General features: G+C 36.7%; 1 protein-coding gene across 1 annotated transcript; it reads left to right on the forward strand.

Annotated features, from left to right (window-relative positions):
• The first annotated feature begins 1,226 nt into the window (after positions 1–1,226).
• On the forward strand, positions 1,227–24,352 carry Pi15 (peptidase inhibitor 15). The gene is made up of 6 exons (XM_075971449.1): positions 1,227–1,296; positions 1,876–2,185; positions 15,479–15,597; positions 16,502–16,634; positions 16,752–16,867; positions 19,797–24,352. Exons 2-6 carry the CDS (start codon positions 1,913–1,915, stop codon positions 19,930–19,932), a joined length of 777 nt encoding a protein of 258 aa, XP_075827564.1. The 5' UTR covers positions 1,227–1,296; positions 1,876–1,912; the 3' UTR covers positions 19,933–24,352.
• Positions 24,353–24,447: the final 95 nt, after the last annotated feature.

Genomic DNA, 24,447 nt, shown 5'->3' on the forward strand with positions numbered 1-24,447 from the left:
TGGTTTGATGGCTGTGAATTCACATGGTGCTCCTCCTCCAGAAACATGCAGAGGACGGTCCCATAAGCAGGCTGAACAGTTTATGTTTCTCAGAATATCATTCTGACTGAATGTAAATGGTCCATATTTTGTTAATGAGAAAATGAGCCATAACTTTATGGTGGATCTTTTTATTACAGATTATAGTAGTATTTACAGTCTTGTCTCTGCCAGACACGGATTTTGTTCTAGTGCCATCTTAGCAAGTCTCTTTTGATTGCTGCTGCTGCTGCTGCTGCTGCTGCTGCTGTTAGGTTCTTCTTGGTCTTCCAATGCACTAATATTCTGCTGGAGAAGCTCAGCTGTTCTTTGTCTAAGGTTTTAACTATATGCTACTAAACCTGAAACAGATGTTATCTTGGCTGCTGTCAGTTTCCGTGAGTGCCAATTCCCATTTTACAAACGGCAGGTAGAAGGCAGGTAATTTTCTGCCTGCCCTGTTTTGGAGAAAGAAAAAAACTGAGGGAAGATGGAATGAGAGGAGCATGAACATATAAATTATAGGAATCAAACCACATGGAGACAGAGAGCACAGCCACGGGGCATCTATTATCCTAACATCATATACTATAGTTTGGCTACTACTGACTTGCCTGGCATCCTCCTGAATAATTTTTGTGGCCACCCAGATTAACTGTGCGAGCTGATCTCTTGATTTAATATCTTCCTGCTTTTTTCAGCTGCTATGTCATTTGCTGCCACTAAAAATAAAATAAAATAAAAATGTATTGCTTGTTACTCAGCCATCTGTGTTTTCAAGAACTCTCGGTCCTTTAGTTCCCCCCTCCCCCCGGTTCTTTCTTTCCTTTTCTTTTTGGTATGGGAGCCAGGAGCTAGAGAATAGTAAAAAAGAAAAATTAACCACTCACAGAAAAGGTAGACACTCAGAGAAAAAGGGGGAGGGGTGTCTTATAGTTTGTGCTTTGTAAGCTGTGGGTGTGACTCAATTTCCTCACCACCCACATAAAAAAGTTGCCACCCAATCACTGTTTTTTTTTTCTCTCCCTCTGTCCCAAACCCCTCCCCTTAGATTTTGGCTGAGAGACCCTAGGAGAGCCTGCCCTTTCTGGACTTTGCGAACTGACATATAAAAGCTGTTAGCTGCTTCTGTAGCCAGCAGCATTCAAACTTTGCAGACTTTTGCTCTCTGAGAGCTTGTAATAAGACACACTCCTTTTACACAAGTTCATGCTACAACTTAACAAAGAACCTTACATTGTTGGAGGAACAGTGTATTCATTTTCGCACTGTGCAGAGGTAAGCTATTTGGCTCGACTAGATTCTATTGCATGCATTATTGTAAAGAAACTCACATTTCTTTTTTCCTTAGGGCGATTCTGTGTGTTCTGTCATTCAGTGTATAGAATGCCTGGGACATATTATCAGCACTGTTTTTTGGTTTTTTTTTTGTGGCTACCTGTATTTTTCCTTGTCTGTCTCAAGGTCAGCTTGCATTGCTAAAGATTCCTGACTGGAAACAGGCATGCAGTAATATAGCTTTCAGTTCAGGCATTTGGAGCAAAGGGGCAAAAGGTTTCCATTCATTTCAGGATAAGTGGTCACGTGGTTTAGTTTTTTTTTCCCCTAGCTTCAGAAAGCTTCTCTTAGGGGCTTTGATTCACAGCACATTTCTACATAGTGTAGAAATTACCGTAGTTTTCTTTTCAAGAGTCATTTGTTTAGATTTTGGGAGAGTATCAACCCAAGCTATGCTCCCAAGCGATGACCTTGTAAATCCATTAAACTATGGCTCTTTTTTCTTGTTTTCTTTCTTGTTTGTTTGTTTGCTTGCTTGCTTTTCTAAAGACCCTAACTGTATACTTTTTTGCTTTAAAGCAAAACAAACCTGGGGAACTCTTTTCCACCCCTCAAAATGATAGCAGTTTCTGCAGTCAGCCTTGCGATCCTTTTGTCCCTCTTCTGTGAAGCAAGCACCGTCGTCTTACTCAATTCCACTGACTCATCCCCGCCAACCAATAATTTCACTGATATTGAAGCAGCCCTGAGCGCGCCACTACAGTCTGCGGGTATCCCTAAAGCCAGGCGGAAGCGCTACATCTCGCAGAATGACATGATCGCCATTCTTGATTATCATAATCAAGTTCGAGGCAAAGTGTTCCCACCAGCAGCAAACATGGAATATATGGTAAGAGGAATCCTTCTTTCTTGAATTCTGACTGAGGAATTGTAATTTCTAGGGTAGTAGGATTGAAATGGACTACAGTGCCTCTATGTCAAGAGGTACAGGATACGTACTTGATCTTGGGAAAGGTTTCAGCATATCTCCCAAGTGTTACATTGTGTTCTTTCATGAGTTAATGTATGCGAGAGAGACAGGGGAGGGGATGTACATAGACTTTTCTTCTGTGAGTTTCATAATCCTGTCAAGCCACGTTTTCTATAAGGAGAAAAAAATGGGGTATGCTGACTGCCCACATTTGCAAAGCCATCTTTCCAATCAGGTTTCATGGGGCTCTTTTTCTGTGTTTTCTGAATCTAAAAGTCATATTTATCAGTTCAAACATTTCTTGAGAATCTTGCTTGAAATTGAAGGTTTCATGTGTTTGATTTATTCCTGGCGAGGTGACTCTCCCAGTTCTTGGACAAAGCTCTCACCCACACTAGTCTATTTGTATTCTAAGAGAACACGTTGGCTCTTTTCTTGCTTCCCTGTGATTTAAGACTTAGTCCTTCAGATAAGAGGGAAGCCAGTACACTTACTTGCACACAGTTCCAAGTTGCCATGAACACATTCTTTGCTTGCTCTTAAAAATAGACTATGTTTAAATCATTTCACTTAGAGAGCAAAAATATTAAGCTGGTATTAAAAGGAACGAGTCTGGCTAAGCTTTATTTTTGCTTTTGAAGTCATGCAAAGTTATGATTTAAAGGGTTTCACTTTATGAGATCACAGTGTGGAGCTTGTTTAATGCAATGAAGGCCACCAATAGGTGTCAGCTTCTAGAACCATTTGCTTTTTCTCAATAGGTTGTTTGTACCTGACCAACTGATAGATGTCACAAAAAACATAAACATAGTGAATGAATCTAGGGGATTCATAGTTCATGAAAGTAGTCTAATTTAGAGTCTTAAAATGACCTTTAATAGAATTTGTTAAATTAACAAAGGATCTAATCAGTCTTGGGTATTATCTTCGGTATGATTGAGATTTTGGATGCTGGAGTCTAAATGTTCGGGTTCTAGTCCTGTCCTTTTAGGTGGCATAAGCGCTTTACTTAGTGTGTTCTGCTGTCATCTTCTCTAAGATAAAAATGCAGTCAGCATCTGCCATAAGGGATTTTTGTAAGGACTGTATGAGTTGACGGCAGCGAAATAAGATCAGAACTCACAGATACAGAGTTGTTCTTTAAACTTTAATGGGTTTCTTTGAACTTTCTGTGAAAGGGACTCAGTGAGAACTTATTCAAGTTCTAAAAGCAGAAACAGCTGCCCACATGCAGGACGGCTGCACTTAGACAGAGGAGCAAATATGTTTCAAAAGCTACTATAGATTGTGAAAGAAGTAAACACTGAGGTCTGTGTGAGCTCAGAAAGGGACAGTACCTAGCCTACAAGGTCAGGGAGTGCTTTCTGACTATGATCATATTGATACAAAACCTTGAATGAAGACCATGACCGCTGAGCCAGGTTTGGTAGTAAGCTCCTCTTGGTTTAGATCATAGCTAAGTCACTCACTATGGACTCACACAAGTTCCTCAGTGGCTCTAAGACCCACTTTGCCTATCGCTCCTTTTCCTTAATGGGACTAACAGTGTACAAAATAAACAATCAATAAATAATGGGATAATGTAACTCACTATGCTAATAATATTGAGGTCAAAGAGATCACCAGGAGTAGCATGGGCAGAACACAGAACTTGGTAGAATAAAAAAATCTTCTTATCAAGGATTACATCACTCCCTATGCATTTATTTAATTGTCTCTTCATGCCAGAGCCCATGCTGTTTCCACTGATGACCTCATTTGAAAACCCACATTTGCCATCTGAAGTTGGGATTGTGATCACAGTTTTCCAAGTGAAATCATGTAGACCCAGAAATGTTAATGACTAAACCCAGATGGTGTGACCAAAGAATGATGCTGTCCAGTCTGACACTGGGATGGGGATGGGATCTTCTCATTCATAAACTACAGTGTACGTCCACTGAAGGATATCTCTGAGAATATCAGAATATGTTATCAGAAAAGTTCCAGAAAAGATTGTAAATTATTCTTGTTCTGTTTATCATTCTCTCATTGCTTTCTTCTCAGGTATCAGAATCTTTACATCTGATTTATTTTGTGATAACCCAACACAGTGGATAATTATATAGTATATATTCACAAATCTTCTTTAGCTCAATGAATGCAATGAAAAACCATAGCCAAAACACTATGATCTTTAAAGCAAAACAAGAACCACGTGAAAATCTGTGGTTTGAAGCCTACATATTCAGTGCTTACATAGCATCTATCTTATGTTGGCACCATTCTAAGCCACTAGCACACATTCTTGAACAAAAGCAACAAATCTCCTTGGCCTCTGGATGGTAATAAAATAACAAACTAGATAAGCGAATCGGCAAGAGCAGGCGAGAAAGTAATGAGGTCATGAAGATAAAGCTCATGTCCAGGATGAGGTGCTCACTGGGATTATTGGAGAGTATGGTCTTGGGACAGGTGGAAGAGAATTCCTATTCGCAGATGAGGGAAGTCACAGAGGAAAGAGCAGGACAAAGGACTAGAGGCAGAGAACACCAAGAAGTTTAGAAATAGCCTCACTTTCTCACTTTTATGATCCTATGTTTCAATCCATCAATAGAATTGCTTCGGTTGGGTGCCTTGTGGTGAAATTCATTGGCAGGCATATATTAATAGGTAGCTTGGAGGTTAGAGCAGGTACTCCGAATGACTCAGTGTTTAAGCTAGGTGGAAATCTGGATCTCAGTGGGAACTGACAACACTGATTTGAATTGGCATCAGTTGGGAAGTTAGATCAGTTCCTAACCTGTAGCATACACCTCAGAAACTCAAGGTATGTTATTACACTACCTAACAAATATTTGCTCTCTGAGTCACCCGCTGCAGGCTCAAATCATCCTCTCCAGTATCTGCTGCAGAAAAAAAAATGGTGTTGGCTCAGTGCTCTCTAACTGTGCTAGACTGCCTTGGAGTTCCTTTATTCTACAATGTGCTGAGCCATTTGTCCAGTTTCTCTCTATCCGAGGTGGCCTTTACTAATCCATCCTCCTTAACTAATTCATCCCCCACCCTTTTCAAGACTTTTGTATTAAAATACAGTTCCTTCAAGGACATTTTCATATCCACAGCTATGTGCACCTCATCGTTCCACTGAGGTGCTATGCTCTCTGTTGCCTCCATGTCTGTATTATGTTCATATCACAACCAAGCTTGACAAACAGTCATGTGGGCACTTATTGCTAACTCTCTAACCTTAGGGCTACAGGGTGCGAAGTGATTTTTAAATTCTTTGTGTAAAGACAGTGAGCCCCTATTATTTATTACATTTAGACGAAACCCTAATTGTTAATATGTTTATAAACAACACCAATTTTGATACCATTATTCTTTTAGCATTTTCCCATCATGATATTTCACCACGCACTTGAAATAAAACAAATACTTTTAAATCCTTTAAACCTCTTAAAATCAGATTCTTTAAGTAATTGTCTTAGACTGTGTACAATAAAATGATACAAAAGAAATTTGAGCATCAAGGTTTACTTTCACAAAATGGTTATAAACCATGTTTATATAGTGCCTGTGACTTTAATAAAACACACCTTATGTGTAATACTTAGTTTTCTAAAGCAGAGTCTTTTTTCATAAGCAGCAATGCAGATAGAATGTAAGATGTGCACGTGAAACCTTTGCACTCTTAGCTCCCTTTCTTCAATTAGCTGCTTGACTAATTTCCAGGGAGCTTTGGACACCAGCTGCTTTTCATTTTTCATAAGGGCAGCTTAAACCATGACTCTAAACCACAAGCCACATTAGTTTCTTAGAATAAAAATTATCCCCCAAAGAATGAATTTGCAAAACTTATACAGAGTTCAGTTTGCAGGATGTTCTGATTCAGAGCAATTGAGTACATTAATTTAGAAAAACAACCGAAACCTCTCCATGAAAGGAAGGGATCCAAAGATAAAAATCTTTGTCTTTAAAGTATAAGCAGCACAGTAAAAACAAAGCAAATAGGGAGTAAAACCACCAAGCATAATGCTCCGCTGTAGGAGATTGCTGTAATAAACATGAAACAAACACGGCGAAAGAGTTGGGGGTGGAACTGAAAACCTCCAGCTGGAAAATGGTGAAGACCTTTGTGGAAGAGGAGAACATGACACTGATGCTCTGCAAGAGGTGTGATGGCTGTGGCAGAAAGCAAAGCCAGGGGTGACCCAAGCCATGAGCAGGTAGCAGCCAGTCAGGATGCCTAGGAGGTGCAACAAAGGCCTGATGCAAAAGGATCAGGAAGAGTGTGCCATTTGAGATCAAGGGCAGAAAGGCATCTTAGAAAGAAGGCTTCTTCCGTATGAGGAAGTCACGGCATACATAGGAGGCGGTGACTGCTGAGGAGCAGTAGTTGGTTTTTAGGTAAGGGTAAAGAACAGCGTGGTTACTCTATACACAGTGAGAAGCAGAAGGACGTAAGTGAACTGCAGTACACATGGTAGGGATATTCAGAGAAACAGGTTACGGACAACATGATAGCTATGTTAGAAATGGGCTGGGAAAGAAAATAGTAATGATATCTCAGGAAGCTCAAATCACTTCTGTTATCATATGACTTATGTTTGTTTGCTGCCGGTAAATCTGAGTTGCTGAGCTAAATACAAAAGGTTTCTTATGTTCTTCTCGGGAAAGGAAACATATCTATTACCAAATAGTAGTAGGTAGTAAAGTAACAGCATGATTCAGTGAATGAATGAGGCAATTAATCCAACCTCGGTAAAGGCCAACACATTGTTGGCCTAGAATGATAATCTGTGACTTGGGAATAAAGAAAAATGCTAATTTAATTTATCTAGGCTTTATGTGGAAGAGAATGTGGATAATTCAAACCACTATTGTTTCCTTTCTTCTGAAGTTGACTAAACATTATGATGTCAGATCTGAGGCAGGAAAATTGCTGAGTTCAAGGCTAACTAGGGCTAGGCAGGGAGTACTAGCCTAGGCTGAAATACACAATATGATCCTTTCTCCAAAACAGTTTTGATGTCTATCCTTGCCCTTTTTTGTTAATGAAGCAATGCTCTAGGCAAGGCAGCACATTTCTTCTTGTTTCGAAAGTATAACTTAATTGATTTTATTGGGAAAACATGAACTTTGCTGTGTCTTATCTAATGCTTTTCAATGAGTGCTCTTATGGCTTCTAGAAAACCTGTAAGAACCACTGACAGGAAGCAGTGGGCTAAGCATGTTGATGGACAGGACGGCACTTGCCAGCACATTCAGGGCTCATTATTTTTGCTCTCCTGGATAGGGACTAGGGTGTCTGGTCTTCTAGCAGAGACCAGACACATTTTGTAGGTGCTTTCTTCCCAGACACAGTCTGCTGCAGGTTCCTTGAACACCAAAGAAGGTGGTCCTACCTTGGAGTTTATGTCCTTTTATTTCTCTTTTCCACATCTGAAGGCAAAAACATTTTCTCCTTAGAGATTGTAAGAAGTGGACATGATAAAGATATTAAAATTGCATGATTCTGAACCGTGTCATTAATGGGCAGAAAGAGGACCTGTGAGTACCAAAGGGGCAACCTAACGGGTGGCTGGGATTCCCAGCACTGTGTGCTGCAATCTCAGTGCAAGTGATGTTTGTCCACAAACTAGAAAGTAAAAGAGTAAGTTTGTGTGTTTCTCCTGAGTGCTTTATAGGATGTAGTGTCCCATCTTGTCCCACAATCCACAGTTAAGAAATGTGTGGCTTTCCTGGTTAGAGTATATGACTATGGGGGTGGCAGAAACAGTCTCTCCTTCCACTTTAGGCAGTCTCCTGGAGTGGGGAAGCAATGAGGCACAGACAGAAGCAGTATGTCTATCAAGGAAATGGGCAAGGCAGTGTGCAACATGTCAAAGCAGGGGAACTACTGACCACTTTCAGAGTACAGGAGATCTATCCCATGCATGGACTGAGGTGGCAGAGTAGTACCAGCTTCCAAAAGTGATGTGGCTAAATATTAGACTAAAATCTATTATACCAAAATAAATAAATAAAAAATAAGGAGAGGGGGACCTTGTGGTCACTGGAGTGTTCTATAAGATAGAGGGTGGTATAATTATATGACTCAGATTTAATGTTTAAAAGAATTTAGTATTACAATATTGAAATGGGAGACACTAAAAAACTTGATTGACTTTGTTATAGGAGCAAGGGCTTTAAATTTTCTATGACCAATGAATCTATTCCTTCTGTCACCTGAGATTCGCTCTTTCAACTTTTGTATTCTGTTAGTTATACCTACAACCACAAGGATGACCCCAGCTAAGACCCTAAGCAATTGTGGAGAGGGTGCCTGAACTGGCCTTGCCCTGTAGTCAAATTGATGACTTGATGACTATCTTAAATGCCATCATAGAACCTTCATCCAGCAACTGATGGAAGCAGATGCAGAAATCCATAGCAGAACACTGGGATGTGCTCCTAAAGTCTAGTTGAAAAGAGAGAGGAGTGATAATATGAGCAAAGAGGTCAAGACCATGATGGGAATACCCAGTGAAACAGCTTACCTGAGCTAATGGGAGCTCACCAATTCTGATGGGACAGTAGGAAAACCAGCATAGGACCAAATAAAGCCATCTGAATGGGGGTGACATCTATATGTCTGCGTCAGACTGTGGGACCATGGGCAGTGAGACCAGAATTTGTCCCTACTGCTTGTATTGGCTTTTGGGAATCCATTCTTTTTGGAGGGCCTAGATATAGTGAAGAGGGCCTTGGTCCTGCCTCAAAGCAATGTGTTAACCTTACCATAGGAAGTCTTACCCTCCCTTAGGAGTGGATGGGCGTGGGGGAGGAGGTGAAAGGAGTGGGAGGAGGGGAGGGAGTGGGTAAAAAAATAAGATCAGGGGAAGTATTAAAGGTTTTATCTGGGAAATTGCATGATTGTATTTGAATTTTAGAAAGGTCATTCTGGCTGTGGGGTAAAGAAGGAATGGAAAAAGGCAGTGGTGGAGACAGGATGCCCAGACAGACTCTGTCATGACAGGGTTGGTGAGAGATAATTGAAACCTGAAGTATGTTTGAGGCAACAGGGTAAGCTGGGGCTGTGAAATATTTGGAAATCAGGTCATAAAGGGTGATTCATATGAAGTTGCAGAGAGATATTTACAGGATGGAGCAGTCAAGACCCATCTCTGTCTTTGAGGGGGGACAACTGTGTTACTCTGAGTCAGAGAACACAAGAGACAACACATTTTAGGGTGCCAAGGAGTGACAGGGGATTGTCATCTGGTGAGCATGGCTATGAAAGTTGAAAAGCAGATAAGATGTGAGAAGATTCATAGGTGCTTTCTTCCACTGAGAAAATGTGGGATGAGGATGCACTTTGAGCGGAGGAACAGAGCATTCTCTGTGAGGCAGGTAGGGGAGTGTTATGGAAACTGGACTGGAGTCTGTCTATAGGAATCTACTTAAGAATGTTTACAAGAAAATGTCACCCTATTCCAAATCTGTTTTAAGAACCTAGTTGGTGCCAAGCTACTTCAGCTCACTGGGACAAGAATTTTTTGGGAAAACAATCAAAGGGCTTCTAAAAATAATATAGAAATCTGCTAGGCAGACTTTCTGGTATTGCGAGTTTAGTATATCCGAAAACTGTACCACAAGAACCCAAGGACATGCCATGATTATAAACTTGAGGGATTTGATTGTCTCTGGGAACTTTTGAAGGATTATATTGGAGGAGGGACATGGGAAGATAAAAACGGATGTCTTAAGCCATTTAAGAAAAAGCTTGGTGCAAATGCATCCTAAACAATGGTTTAGTGCCCCTGTGCTGTTATCCATAGTGCTCAAAGCAGATGACAAACATTTAGACAAAACTACGTGGGGTATTCAATATGTTCATTTTGGAATTAACTGTTCAGAAAATTTTTTAAATTCACAGCAATCAATCCAAACAAAGATTTTATTTAAGGATGTTATTTTTAATGCTATTCTATAAAGATGTTTACAATATTATTTAATATTTCCCCACTAATTCACGTTTCATGATTTAGTAAAACATGAACACTTTCCCAAATCTGTCTCTTTGTATTCTTTGGAAACCATTTTGTAGTGGGCAGCAGGTAGCCAGACAGGTTTCTCTGAGGCAGTGCATGATCTGGGATTTGCATGGGTATGCCAGGGTAGCCTCATAATCAACAAATCCATTTTTAATATATTGTGACATTTAATCAATGGAAGAAATGGACCATTCATAAAAACCCTGTGGCAGTCTAAACTTCACTGTTATATGACAAGTGGTGTATAACACCCCACCCCCTCACCCTGAAGAGTAGGGTCATTGCTAAATGATCAACAATACCTTCAAACTTTACAGTAAAAAGCAGATGTTGAACAATGCTTTTACAACTTCCAAAATAGTCTCTAATGTTATCTGCCCAATGTTACTGTTCTTATGAGCAAGTGCCTTCTTTCTACACAGTTACATTATTAATTTTTCAGTGGCTTCAGGCCTTTTCTGTTTTTTTTTCATTGGACTGCTGGTTAGTAGAGATTAATGGTTGATAAATTCATGAAAGACATTCACAAACTAATTCCCATTTCAGGTGTCTCTCCAACCCCTTGGCCTTACTACAGTTTCTAAATTCCCAACAATAGTAACTCATATTAGTTGGTGAACTCTAGTCCTAGATATGATAAATATCCTTTAGTCTCTGTATCAAACTTACTCTCATCACACTCTTGAAAGATAAGGACAAATTTCTTCATTTAGAGATGGAAATTCAGAGTTCAGAGAGCATAAATGTCTTCTTTTAACAATTGATCCAAATGCTCTGTTAGACAGCAGACAGGCTTAGAACAGCAATGCACTACAGCACACAACAGTGCAGTGCAGTATAGTGCATGCTACTTTTTGCCTATTCATCTTTCCTGCTCGTGGGCTCATTGGATAGCAAATTTCCCTACATGTACTTCCCCTGAGGATATCAGAGAGTATAATAAATAATTTAAAACATGAAATAAAATTATTCTTGTACTCTCTATACTTGGAAAATAATATAGGTGAATTGCCTTATGATAATGCTACCAATCTTTGGATGATTGATAGATTCCATATACACATTTAAATTTAGGCTTGATGAAAAGGGGTTGCCATGATTTTTAGTTTCTTATCCTTATAATTTTGGGATTTTGGAATGATATTTTTCTGAAATGTTCCATCTGAAGTCTTGCTTTAAAATGCCATCCTGGTGAATAAAGTTAATACATTAAAGTTGGTACTACATGTATGCACATCCAATGTCTCTAATCTAGGAATTTGTCTCAAAAGGTCTAAGTAGAGCTACATATCCCTTCTCAAAAATCCCAAGAATATTCTAGAAGCATTACTTTGGAGAAAACTCTAAGAGGTGCTTTAAGAACAATAAAAGCTCATAGTTCAGGACTTGAGACTCAGTTGAGGTTATAGAATGTGGATCAAATCTCCACACCTTTGTCAAGAGACAAGGAAGGGACTAATAGATGAAAACAAAGAGTTTTTTTCCAGGAATAATTTCTACATTAACACACAATTCACTCCAATGTTCATTTAATTCCTGATTTTTGAAAATACATGGATACTACCATCAGGAAATGTCTGTAACACAGAATGATCCTTACTTGGAAATGTGTTTCATGTACTAAAAGTAGCAAACTTTTACCATTCACATTTCAGAAACAGGAATTCTTTATATGACATAATATAATCTGAAATTTTTCTTGCTTGAAGTTTGAGTTAATGACTGTTGACAACCATTCTTTATTTGCCACCACCCATGGACATGAAGAGAAAAGGAAACAATTCAAATTCACATAATAGGAATAATAAAAGCATATCATAAATGCTGGCAATATCCAAGCTCCCAACCCCTAAACAAGTGCATCTTGCTGTTGATTAAGTCATCTCCACAAATCCTCTTGTGGTAATGCACACCTGTAATTCCAGCTCACAGGAGATGTTGATAGGATGGTACAAAGCTCGATAATGAGATCTTGCTCAAAAAAATAAAGCAATATGCACAAGACATTTCCCATTGTCTTCATCTTTCCCTAGAGAGTTCTATATACACTGTGAGGTCTTGGTGTTTTTGAGGCTACAGGAGGCCACATGCTGGCTTAATTTATTTATTTTACCTGCCTCATTCTGATCTTTTAAGGTATCATCCTTGAAATATTGTTTAATTCATCTAATGACTAATTTGAATCTGCCCTTTGAGGGCCCATCTTTACCTCTGATCCCACCTGTGTCTTCCCCTGCTGATCCAAGGCTCAGTGCTAGCCTTCTAGATAATTTAACAATGACAATTATATGTTCATCTCAGTTTCCTTCAATGGCATTTCACAAACATTCCTTTCTAATAAAAGCAAGTTCACCAATTTTAAAACAGAAATGAATTTGTTAATGCCCATGAACTCTGTTGATGCCTTTGACTGCCATCCAGAAGAATAATTTTATCATCACTTAATTTGTCTATGGCTTCTGCAAGTCAGCACCTTCTCCCCAATCTAACACAAAGGATCAGATCACCCTGTTCATTAAAAAAATAAAACATTTTCTGTGGAAAATGGTAAAATGACAAAAAACAGTCCAAATATGTAAGAGATGCCCATATTAATATCCAAAAATAAATGTCTTAGAATATTCCATGCTGTCTACCATTTTGTTTCTATGATAGTGTCCTTATCCATATCCTAATCATAAATCTATCTCTAAAATTTCAATGGGATATTGTTATTTCTAGTATGTTGTCTTTGAAAACAATTGCACTATACACAATAGTTTTTCCAAGGTTGATTATGGTGTTCTAAATTATTATTCTTATTTCTTCCTTAATTTTAGCTTCAATTTATTGTTTTTTAGGAAGGGATTTCTTTTCATGAATGTAGAATATTTTTGAAAACACATATTTATTTAATGTCGACCTCTTGAAAATTAAATGGTTAAACTCTATTTTTAGATTTAATAATTTATTTTTTGTTTCATTGTTTTGCCTGATTTGATAACCATTTCCACATATTTAAGATATTTTGTCCTTTTGCGCACTTCCATACTTCATAGTTTGGAATTAAAAACAAATATCTCCAAACTAGTCTACAGTTATATAGAGTTACATTCCAACGATCATGGTTTCTTATTAGCCAGTAGTTCTGGCTGGACACAAATACACAGTCACAGGTGCCATTGTGTCCCATGTTTGTTTATTAGTACACTGAGTACTTCCCAACAGGTCACATGGTAAGACAGCCTTTTATTTGTATTGTATTAATATCATCAATTCTTCTGACTTATATAAGACAAGAAATTTCTCCCAACTCTCTCCCATGAAGCACCATTTCTTGTCTCAATTTTATGTCTCTGGGTCAGGTTCAAAGGATCTCCCAACTTGAAGAGGATCCTGCATTCTTTTCATTTTCCTCTTATCTCTCAGGGTCATAGCTCTGCCAGATACTCAGTTGACATCAGTTTGAATTCTGTTTTCTTTTCTTAGGCTAAGTGTTTCAGTTGCATGTGATTTACACTCAAGATACTTGTTTAGCTCAAGCTACTCTTAATTTATTAATAAACAGAATCACCCATTTTAAATATTTAATTCAAAGCTTATCTACCCTATTTATGATCAACTCATTAGCTCCAAGTTCAGAGGATGAAAATAACCTGGGAGATTGATGGTTTGGAGGCATGGAGACTAACCTTATCTCATTTCCCAGAACCCACATGAAAAGGTCAGGTGCATTTACACGGGCTTGAAATTTCAAAGCTCTGAATGTGGGCACATGAGGATCTCTGGGACTTGCTAGCCATTCACTCTTGCCAAATGGACCATCTCCAGGTCCAGAGAAACCTTGTGTACACAAAGAAACAAATCAAAAGGTAGAGAGTGACTAAGGAAGACAATGGGTGTCAACCTCTGTCCTCTACATGAGCATGTCCACTCTCTACATAAACATGAAAATACATGTACAATACATATACCAGCACTGTACTACACACACACACACACACACACACACACACACACACACACACAGACATTTGTTGAATATTTTGAATTGTTTTTGTAGAGTGTATATTCTCAGTAGTGCTGGTCAGTCACTGGCCAGTACCATATAGTTCATTTTGGCACTGCTTCCGGGACTACTTATGTATATCCAAATCATGAGACTGCGGATCTGAAGATGGCATCACTTCCAGTGTTATAGTTTTGTGACTGAGTTAACTGACAGATAGATGATGAATGAGAGCCTCCAGTCATTGATCTCAGTAGCATAAATAAGCATAAACACAAGACCACTGTGTTTCATATCAGTGCTATATGTACCATGCTGTGATTCATATATTTGATTGATATAGTTGATTGTAATAAAGTATTTTTAAAACTGAAGAACAGTACACGTTAATATATAATGTATACATGTATTTTTCAAATAACTATGATTAATATTTCAAAAGATGCTGTTGATGGATGATATCACCTTTTAGTGAATTGATTGTATAGTTTTATATTTCAATAAACTACAGTCAATAGTTCAGAAATCCATATTTAACTAAGTTTTATGGATAAACAAATGTTTGATAAACCCATTAAAGCTGAAAAACATATCTTTGTAATGTTTATTTAAGTACTAGGGTAAAATAGTTTTACATTAAATTTGTTAGTTTAACATTCTATACCAATTTATGGAATATGATTTTTGTGGAGAAGTACTGATATTTGTGGCTTCATACTTTAATAGAAAGTTGATTGACTATCTTTACAGAGGTAATTTATTGTCGACACACCTACATTGCTGGCTTGCTTGACCTCTCTATGCAGTTATTGAGATGGGAATGCCAGTCTGCATAGTGACTAATATAAACCTTTATGAAATCAAAGAGTCATACAAATTTTGGCATGCATTTTCAAATAACAATAACCTACTTTATATGACTATATATATATACATATATATTAGTAACTCTCCACTAATTTCCTTTCTTAATTTTTAACTTAATTAAAATATAATGTAAGTTATCTACATAGCACCCTTTATAAAACTTTGAAGTTATCTTATTATAGTTATGTTTAGTTCATAATTAATACTTTGTTTTAGCTATAATAATTACAGGACCCTGAATTGAAGGAACTCCTTAAAACAGGAACATTGTTTCTTTCCTTTTTTTTTTGTTTATTAAAACAAATTCAGCAAAACTGAAGGATTACTTAACTTCTACAGGTCTGGGATGAAAATCTTGCAAAATCTGCTGAGGCCTGGGCAGCTACTTGCATTTGGGACCATGGACCTTCTTATTTGTTGAGATTTTTGGGTCAAAATCTATCTGTCCGAACTGGAAGGTAGGAAACAGTTATTCACATGATTATACTTCATTATTTATAGACCCTACAGATGATAAAGGTAACAATTTTAAGTAGAATGAGCAATTTCCAATTGATTTTTGTGAGTCAGGAAATGATGTTTGGCTTATGAATAACTTGATTTTAAAAAGCTATACAACTAGTTCATAAGGCCTAATAAGATCATCTTTCTCTCTTACTTTGGAACATGCTACCTCCATCTGTATTTGTCATTAACTCTGCTGAATTCTAGAAAGGATTGTGCATGATGTGTCCTGTCCCACAATACCATTCACAGAAAAACTCCATAATTTTGCAGAAGTCATCTATGTGTGGTTGTCTATATGCCCATCATTGTGTATAATTTCATATAAACAATTAATTAATAAATTGGTAAGAGAAAAATCTGCATTTACATAAGTGTGTACACAGACATGTATGTATGTGCAACAATGAGAAAATTCTTGCTGACAGAATGTTCCCTTCTACTGTAGAATATCATGACCAACATTTTATAGCGCCATTCTTATGAACACTTTCGTTAGAGTTAAAGTATTTTTTACTATTTCCATGTGTCTAATAAATCTAAATTATTAATAAAATTCGAATAGAGAAATTTTTGCATACATTAAATAAGATTTTGACGCTTCCTGAATAATTTCTGTTCTTCTGTTTTGAATTGGCCTAGCGTATACTTGGATGATTGAAGGTTCTTGGGGAATTTTCATGCTTGTCTCTTTCAGGAGGATTGAAGAGCTCTATCAGAGAGTGGATAGTAATTTTCAGGAGTGGAGATGAGCTTGTTATAATGAACAATTTCATAACACTTTTATGGTGTAAGACAAGTTCACTAAATAGCTTCCTGCTTACTTAGTTCTTTTTTGCTCTTTCTCTTGACATCTAGATATCGTTCTATTCTACAGCTGGTCAAGCCATGGTATGACGAAGTAAAAGATTATGCTTTTCCGTACCCCCAGGATTGCAACCCTCGGTGTCCTATGCGATGCTTTGGTCCCATGTGCACTCATTATACACAGGTCATTTCAACTGTTTTGTTTGTTTTTTTTAATTCTTATCTTAAAAAATGCTTTCTCCTATTTTGATGACTGTTGAATTTTTAAGCAATTTTGGAAGATATTGATTTACTTTTGCAGATGGTCTGGGCCACTTCTAATCGAATAGGATGTGCAATTCATACTTGCCAAAACATGAATGTCTGGGGATCTGTGTGGCGACGCGCAGTGTACTTGGTCTGCAACTATGCTCCAAAGTAAGTACCAAGTTGAGTTCCACTTTCTGTAGCCTGAATGTTAGATATCAGCAGCCAGGTGGGCATATTTTTGATATAGAAGTAAATATATTTTGCAGAACTTCTTCACCTTCACCTCTGCTACATTCCCATAGTATGATCATCCCCACAGATCTGAAAAATGACAGGGTTAAAATTGTAAGGTTTATACATTAACACACCTGAACTCACCCAGTTCTCCTTGCCGTCACTGCTCTGCTACATTAAGTGTAAGACTATGTTTCGTAGTCATTGACACCAGTATCAAAGGTATCAGAAAGCATCCTCGAGAGTTGTTACCAGGACAATATTTTGAATTATCAATACCAGAATGTTGGCTTACCTATTTCACCAGGAAAGAAACATATTGGAAAAGATCTTTTCCTACTTCTCTCATTTTTTTAGATTAAAATTTATTCAGTATCATAATTCTTTAGCTTACATAAATAAAATACTAACTTGTCGAAGATTACAAAATCTAGTTATATTTTTTTAATATTCCTTTAAAAGATCAATAAATGCTTACTAACACTTAATAAAAGGCCTTCTTGATAGCTGTAACTCTGAGGATGAGAAATTTTTTCCCATATTTCTACAGAGTTCTCTTCCCATTTGGAACAAGTGTCATATATGGAAGGAATTTTATGATACTTGTGGTGCCTTCCAAAGTGAGTCTTAGACAAAGATTTTCTCCAGCTCTTCCAAAACATGGAGGAAGGGGAAAAACATGTCATAAATAACCACAAGACTCATTGATATGGTGGTGGGCTTGGGCCAATCCGGCTTTAAAAAAAAGAAAATTTATGATTTTTCTTCAGAATTATTGCAATGAGGAATCTGGAAAATATCTTTCAAAAGATATCTAAGCCTTGCATTTGTTTGTATTTTAACCATATATGCTTGTTATCCTCTTATTAATCATTTATCCTTCCTCCCTGTGAGAAACTGGCCAGGTTTTAAAGAGATCATCAAAGACAGATTTTAAAAATTCATTTAGCTCCTTATTTCAGCCAAATAATAAAATTTCCTAATAATATTTATTGATAGGCCCCAAATATAAGTCATTACACTAACATTAATATATTATAGCACTAACATTAATGTATGATAGTCTTTAAAAACATAAATGTATTATACAATTAATGTATTATAGTCTTAATAAAAACACTAATATTTTCTGGTCTTAATAAAAATCATAGGTTATTAAGACTTAAAATCTTGACTGGGGGGTGAATATTATTTTTCCAATTGAAGTTTTCTATAGTCTAACACTTTCAGTGGAAAAATGAGAAAGAAAGAAAAATAAAGAGAGGACAGATAATATGTAAATAAATTAATTTGAACAAAAAATGAAAGAATGAATGATGTATGAATTGACTGACTTACTATTGAACATTATTATCCTCTATTCAATAATAAGTATGTTTTTTTTTAGAAATTTGTAACATATGATAATATTACACATAGTAAGCTTTCAGTTCTGGGTTTTGTTTTCAAAATACATGCTGGAGAGTTTAAATATTTAAGAAATATTAAATATTTAAAAAATAAGTAGAAAATGTAAAATTTTATAACAGGCTCATTCCGTATACTGTTTTCATATACCTTTGCATAAATAAATAGTGAGAGAAAAGATTTTTATTACAGGGTGAGGAAGATTCAAGAGAAGATGAGAACATATGAGTCACATGATAGGAGGAAAGGCTTGGAGTGCTTCTAGATAGGCATATGATGTCATTAAAATGACCCTCGAGGAGAGGAATTCCATCCTCCAGGCAGACAGTAGACTCCATTAAGTGGAAGTGGGAAATCCTAAACTTCCATTTCAGTTTGTGATATGAACAGTTAATTAGTAAATTTTTACTGTGTATACTTTCGTATGTTGGAAACAGTATACGGAATGAGCCTGTTATATAATTTTACATTTTCTACTTATTTTTTAAATATTTATTATTTTTTAAATATTTAAACTCTCATATTCGCAGCTGAGTGGTTTTCTAATTTTATATCCTGCATGTGTGCTTCTCAGTCACCTCCAGGTGTGGTTTCCAACATACGAAAGTATACACAGGTGTGGTTTAGGTTAAATGCACGCTGAGATCTGTTGTGCTGAACCCTGGGTTTAGCATTGAGAGCCAAACTTCTTCATTTAATTTCCTTCATTTTGTAGTAGTCTGATACTGAAAATAAGTTATTGTCATCCTTTATTACAACGTAAAGAACAAAAGCCCAGAAGCTATAGCCTTGCTCAGATATTCTGCATAGAGAATTAGTTTTATTACTGTAATCCTTGTGTCATCATAGCAAGAAGGACCAATCAAGTAGTTGTATGTACTCAAACCATGAAAGTTCAAAGAGCATCAACTAAAATCTGACTGGTTTGGTTTTCTATGTGGAAAAAGATTTGAGAATCACTTTTGTGCTTATGAGCCATTACTCTCTTATGAGAATAGTTGGCTCCTGGTTTTATAAAGATTAGAATCTTAAATTTTCCTAACTTTTAAAATAAATCTTATGAGCATTGTAACCATTTTTTTTATTCTTCTCTCATATTAAATGGAACTGTGGTCTGACCTTGTTCCCTCGAATGTGGCTAGAGTAGAAGACAAATGTAGTGGGTGAACTGGACCTGGTGTCCATGACTTATAATATCACCAGAAATTGTAAATAAGACTTTATTACTTACCTCTCAGTTTAGGTTCTCTTCATTTATTCACATAGGAAGCGTTTTAAAAGCAAGAAATATGGAATAAAAATGTGCTTTGGAAAATTTTAAAACAAGAATGTAATTTTCAGGGCCTTATAAGATATGCTTCTCACATGTCAGGAGTGTGTGAGCATGTGTGTCGAAGTCATCTGACTCTGGGGTGAGTGAGCAGCACTCATGTCGTCTTTTCCTTTTTCGTCCTAGGGGTAACTGGATTGGAGAAGCACCATACAAAGTAGGCGTGCCTTGTTCATCGTGTCCTCCGAGTTATGGGGGAGCCTGTACTGACAATCTGTGCTTTCCAGGAGTTACGTCAAACTACTTGTACTGGTTTAAATAAGCTTGTCTTTTTATTCCTCTGGGAGATGCATTGGCTTTTGAACTCATAAGCATATATATATATATATGCTGGAGTTTGAACATATTATACATATTTTATTATAACCCTATTCTCATTTTAGTGGTCAGTTGTCTAGTGTTTGTTAAGTTTTGGATACAAGCAAAACATCGATTTCTATTTTTCTGACCTTAAATTTAAATTAAATGACTGTATATGTAGTGATGGCATAGTCATCGCCTTCAATTCCAAGACCTATATTCAGGGAAATTATGTTACTATGTCCCTAAGGAATGAAATATATGTTCAAGCTGTAATATATGTGTATTCATATGTATACATATGTATATATATGCATGCACATATGATGTGTGATGTGACACATAGACAATAATATGATGTGATTGCTAACAAGGAAAAATGAAAAATATATTTGGGCTTATGGACCATTTCTACAACACCCATGAAAGGATTGTTTGCAAATCAGTGGTATTTGGAGATTACTTAATTAAGCAATCATAGAATTTGTTCTGGAGATACTTAATTTTATTTGGGTCTCTAAAGTGTATGTTGAATTTATGGATGTTTCCATAACATTCATTTTGATCAGTTTCATTTTTAAAAATTTTTTGAATGAGTTAATCTTTTGATTATTCACTCAACAATTACTTTGACTAATTCACTTTGCTGGTTATGTTCTGATAATGCAAAAATAATTACATGTGATTACTGCCTTCCAGAAGCTATCAGAGATGTCCACAAAATAGCATAGCCTAGTAATTTTGCTATGAATTATTCTTAACTAATCATATTTCATGTATTTTGAGGAACAAGCATATTAACCACTTAAGGGTGAGATGGATGACAAATGCTGCTGTCTCACATGTGAAGTGTCTCTTTCCCAGGAAACTCCAACATCTAAGTGAAATATGGAAGGTGTCTTAGTTACAGTGCTGTGAATAGACACCATGACCAAAGAAGCTTATAAAAAGCAAGTATTTAACTAGGGGCTTGCTTACAGTTTCAGGGGATTAGTCCATGGTCATCCTGATGGGAAAATGGAGATAGGCAGGAAGGAGGTGTGGTACTGGAGCAGTAGGTGAGCATTTATATCCTGACCTGCAGGCAGGAAGCAAGAAGAGTAAGACTGCCCCGAGCCAGGGTTTTTAAACATCAAAGTCAAACCATAATGACAAGTTTACACCCTCTCCAATATGGCCATACCTCTTCATTCTTCCTAAAAAGTCTGAGTAAGATCCTATACTCAAATATATAAACCTATGGGAGTCATTATTCAAACCACCAAACTATGTAAGAATTGACAACTGCTCAAAGATTTCTGGAGCAGAATAGGCCAGACTGAAGACAAGATTCTCAGAATACTGATGAAGTCCAAGAGAAGTAAGAGGCATGAGTAATCATGGGATTAGCATGCTGGTATACAAAGACCAGCCAGAAGCTCCAGAAGAGTTGAATACATCTTGGGACCTACGAACAAAGGATGAAGGATTTTTAGGAAGAAATGCATAGAGTTGAGGGCACATTCATCTCCTTGGTTCCCCTGCCATTTGTTAGAGAAGGTCATCTACCTACTATCTTGAGCTTTTGAGTATTATATCCAAGATCCTCTGTAAATACCACATGCAGTCAGTTTTGTTAATATAGCCTTTGGTGGATGTTTTTCAAAGAACTAATTATGGAACTTCATTTTTATAGGAAAGTGATTTTCAGTTCCTCATTAACATTGTTTATGAAAATCAAGTAAATCATCACAAAACCTTCTCTCATGAGATTAGGAAATACATGGCTTAATTTACAAAGTCCTTTTCAGAAGGGTAATACAATATCTGGGCCAAGACATGGAACAAATCATATTTCAAATGTGTGTGTGCACACACATGCACACACACATGAACATGAGTACAGACTTTACAGAGCAAGTAAACCTGATAATTTCAGAGGACAAACAACAGAAGAAAGTTCTGTTAAATATTTAACATACACAAGTACAGTTTCTTAGGTGCATGCATTGAAAGATGGCAGATAGTTAATTAGAGCCTTTCAATGGAAGAAGAATGCACCATCTGGATACTGGGCCTACTTGATGTCAAACAAATGGTCTAATTACTTTTAAACACTGACAATTGGAACAAAATGTTTTACTATTAAGTGACGCTGCCTTGTGGAGACATATATGGTCCTTATTTAAAGAACCATTTTAGGAACACAATAGAGGATAGAAATATTATCCAATATAGAGTTGGTTCATTTTTTTTTTATTTCTTTCCCCTTATTTCCCCTGAGACAGTCTCACACAGCCCCGGTTGACCTTAAACTCACTATGTAGTCAAGAATGACTGACTTCTGAGCCTCTTGCCTCTAACTTTCAAATTTACAGGTGTGTGCCATCTGGCCATTCGATGGAATTTCATTTTGATGGCAACTGCTTGACACACCTAAGAGTGTTTTCATCCTTAATGTTACCTGAAGGAAAAACTATATAAACAGAAATTTACAACTCTCATTTCCAGGTTTCTTTCTAGCTTGCATGAGTAATTGGATTTCTCAGATTGAAGGAATAATAATGATATATAATATGTAGTTCACAGATTTGCCCATGAAGGTTAACTCACCATATTAACAGAAATTTATGAATATTAAAATGATCAGTACCAGCGCTTCTCCTTGGCATGATCTCTATGTAATTCATTGCATTTATCATAGCATGTTATCCAGTGTCTAGAGTGTAACAAGTGTTTAGTTCAGAGGAGTTTTCAGAATTAGTTTAAAAGTCTAAACTTGTAAAAGTTGAAACTGATTCTGCCTTTCCTTGCTTTTAAAGACTAAAAATTCTCTAAAATATGAAGGTTTGCATGCAAAAGCCCTCAAATGAACCGTCCGTGGGATGACATTGAAATTAGGGTCTGCAGGCTTACAAAACAACTCTTAAAACTGAACAACTAAGCTGAAAGCACAACGGGTATATTTGCTATTCTGTCTGTAATTTTTACTGTTGGTATATAAAATGGCTACGCGAAGATATTTTCTTTCCTGGTCTAATTCAAATGATAGTTTGCTTGTATCAGTGTGATACAATGAGATACAATGTCTTACATTTTCACAGGGGTGCTAGGTAAATGGGCCTGCACTGTAATTCTCAGAGGTGGAACAGGTCTGGCTATAAACTGTTTCGTGCAGGCAGCTTTAAATAGTCAGTATTAAAATTGTTATTTTGAAATCTTTCATTAGAAAGTGATATGACTAACAGCATTGATGTCCTCCAATGCTATTTATTTTGTAGAAAAGTAACATTTTGGCCTTCACATGGGAAAAGCAACTAAAATGAAGTCCACGATTTTCACTACAAAATTGATGCACTACTTTTTAGGAATGTTTGTGAACTGCGTAGGTGTGGTCTTAGCATTCATTTAATGATAGAGAAGCTTGCTTTAATAACATAGAGGCTGAGGTTATTAGTATTATTAATATTTGCTTTTGGCCTCATCATGGCTGTAGCCCTTCGAAACTTCTCTAGAACATGTATCTGGCTCTACTGTCACCTGCACTTGAAATGTTCACAAAAATGTCATTTCTAATTTCTATTTAGCGCTAGCACAGAGCAGAGCAAAAGAAGGGTGAGTCCAACCAATAAAGCCTATTCTGAATATTTTAATTGAAACAAAGTATTTCCCATATTTTTGTATTAAACAAATCTATGGAGTCTACCCTAGTAAACCCAGTGCATCTTTATACCACTTTAAGTGTTTTAGGTCTATACCTTGCTTGGTAAGTAATGCAAAAATAAATGGATGAGCTGAATGTTTTCCTGAAGGAAAAGCAATGCAGAAACTGTGGCTGTCTTTCCCTTTAGGTTTCGCGGCATCGTAGGATGCAAATCCTACCATAGATGGAAGGTTTTATCTACTGAAGTATTTAGGGGGATAAAGTTATATTTCTAGTAATAACTAAAACTGTGTTTGTTTTTATGAAAGTTTTATATTGTTATATGTATGGGTGAAGACGCATTTTTAAAATTGTGTTATGGCTCAACTTAGAATTGTAAAATGCTGATTAAAATTGAGGAAGTTTAACAATTCACTGGTTAATGGTGCTGAAAATTACAATCACCATATGATTACACTTTTGAAATTTCTTTGAAACTACAGTTGTTAATGTTAGGTGTAAATTACCAATATTTATGTATTCTGGTGCTAACTGTATGGTGCTAAATGAATTGCTAGTGTCAACCGTTTTAAAACTACTACTTATGCTCATTCAGTTCTTGATTCAGAAGTAACAGCAAAAATTCTATCTTCACCAAAGTATGACAGTTGATCTGTTGTCTCTGTATTTAACCATACAATGTTATTACGTGTAAATGTAAATATATTTCTTCAGAAGTGATTTCTTTCTTCAAGTGGGTATTCTTTCTCTCTCTCTCTCTCTCTCTCTCTCTCTCTCTCTCTCTCTCTCTCTCTCTCTCTCTCTCTCTCTCTCTCTCTCTCTCTCTCTCTCTCT

Source organism: Microtus pennsylvanicus, chromosome 5 (assembly GCF_037038515.1).
Source record: "Microtus pennsylvanicus isolate mMicPen1 chromosome 5, mMicPen1.hap1, whole genome shotgun sequence".
Lineage (NCBI taxonomy): Eukaryota > Metazoa > Chordata > Mammalia > Rodentia > Cricetidae > Microtus > Microtus pennsylvanicus.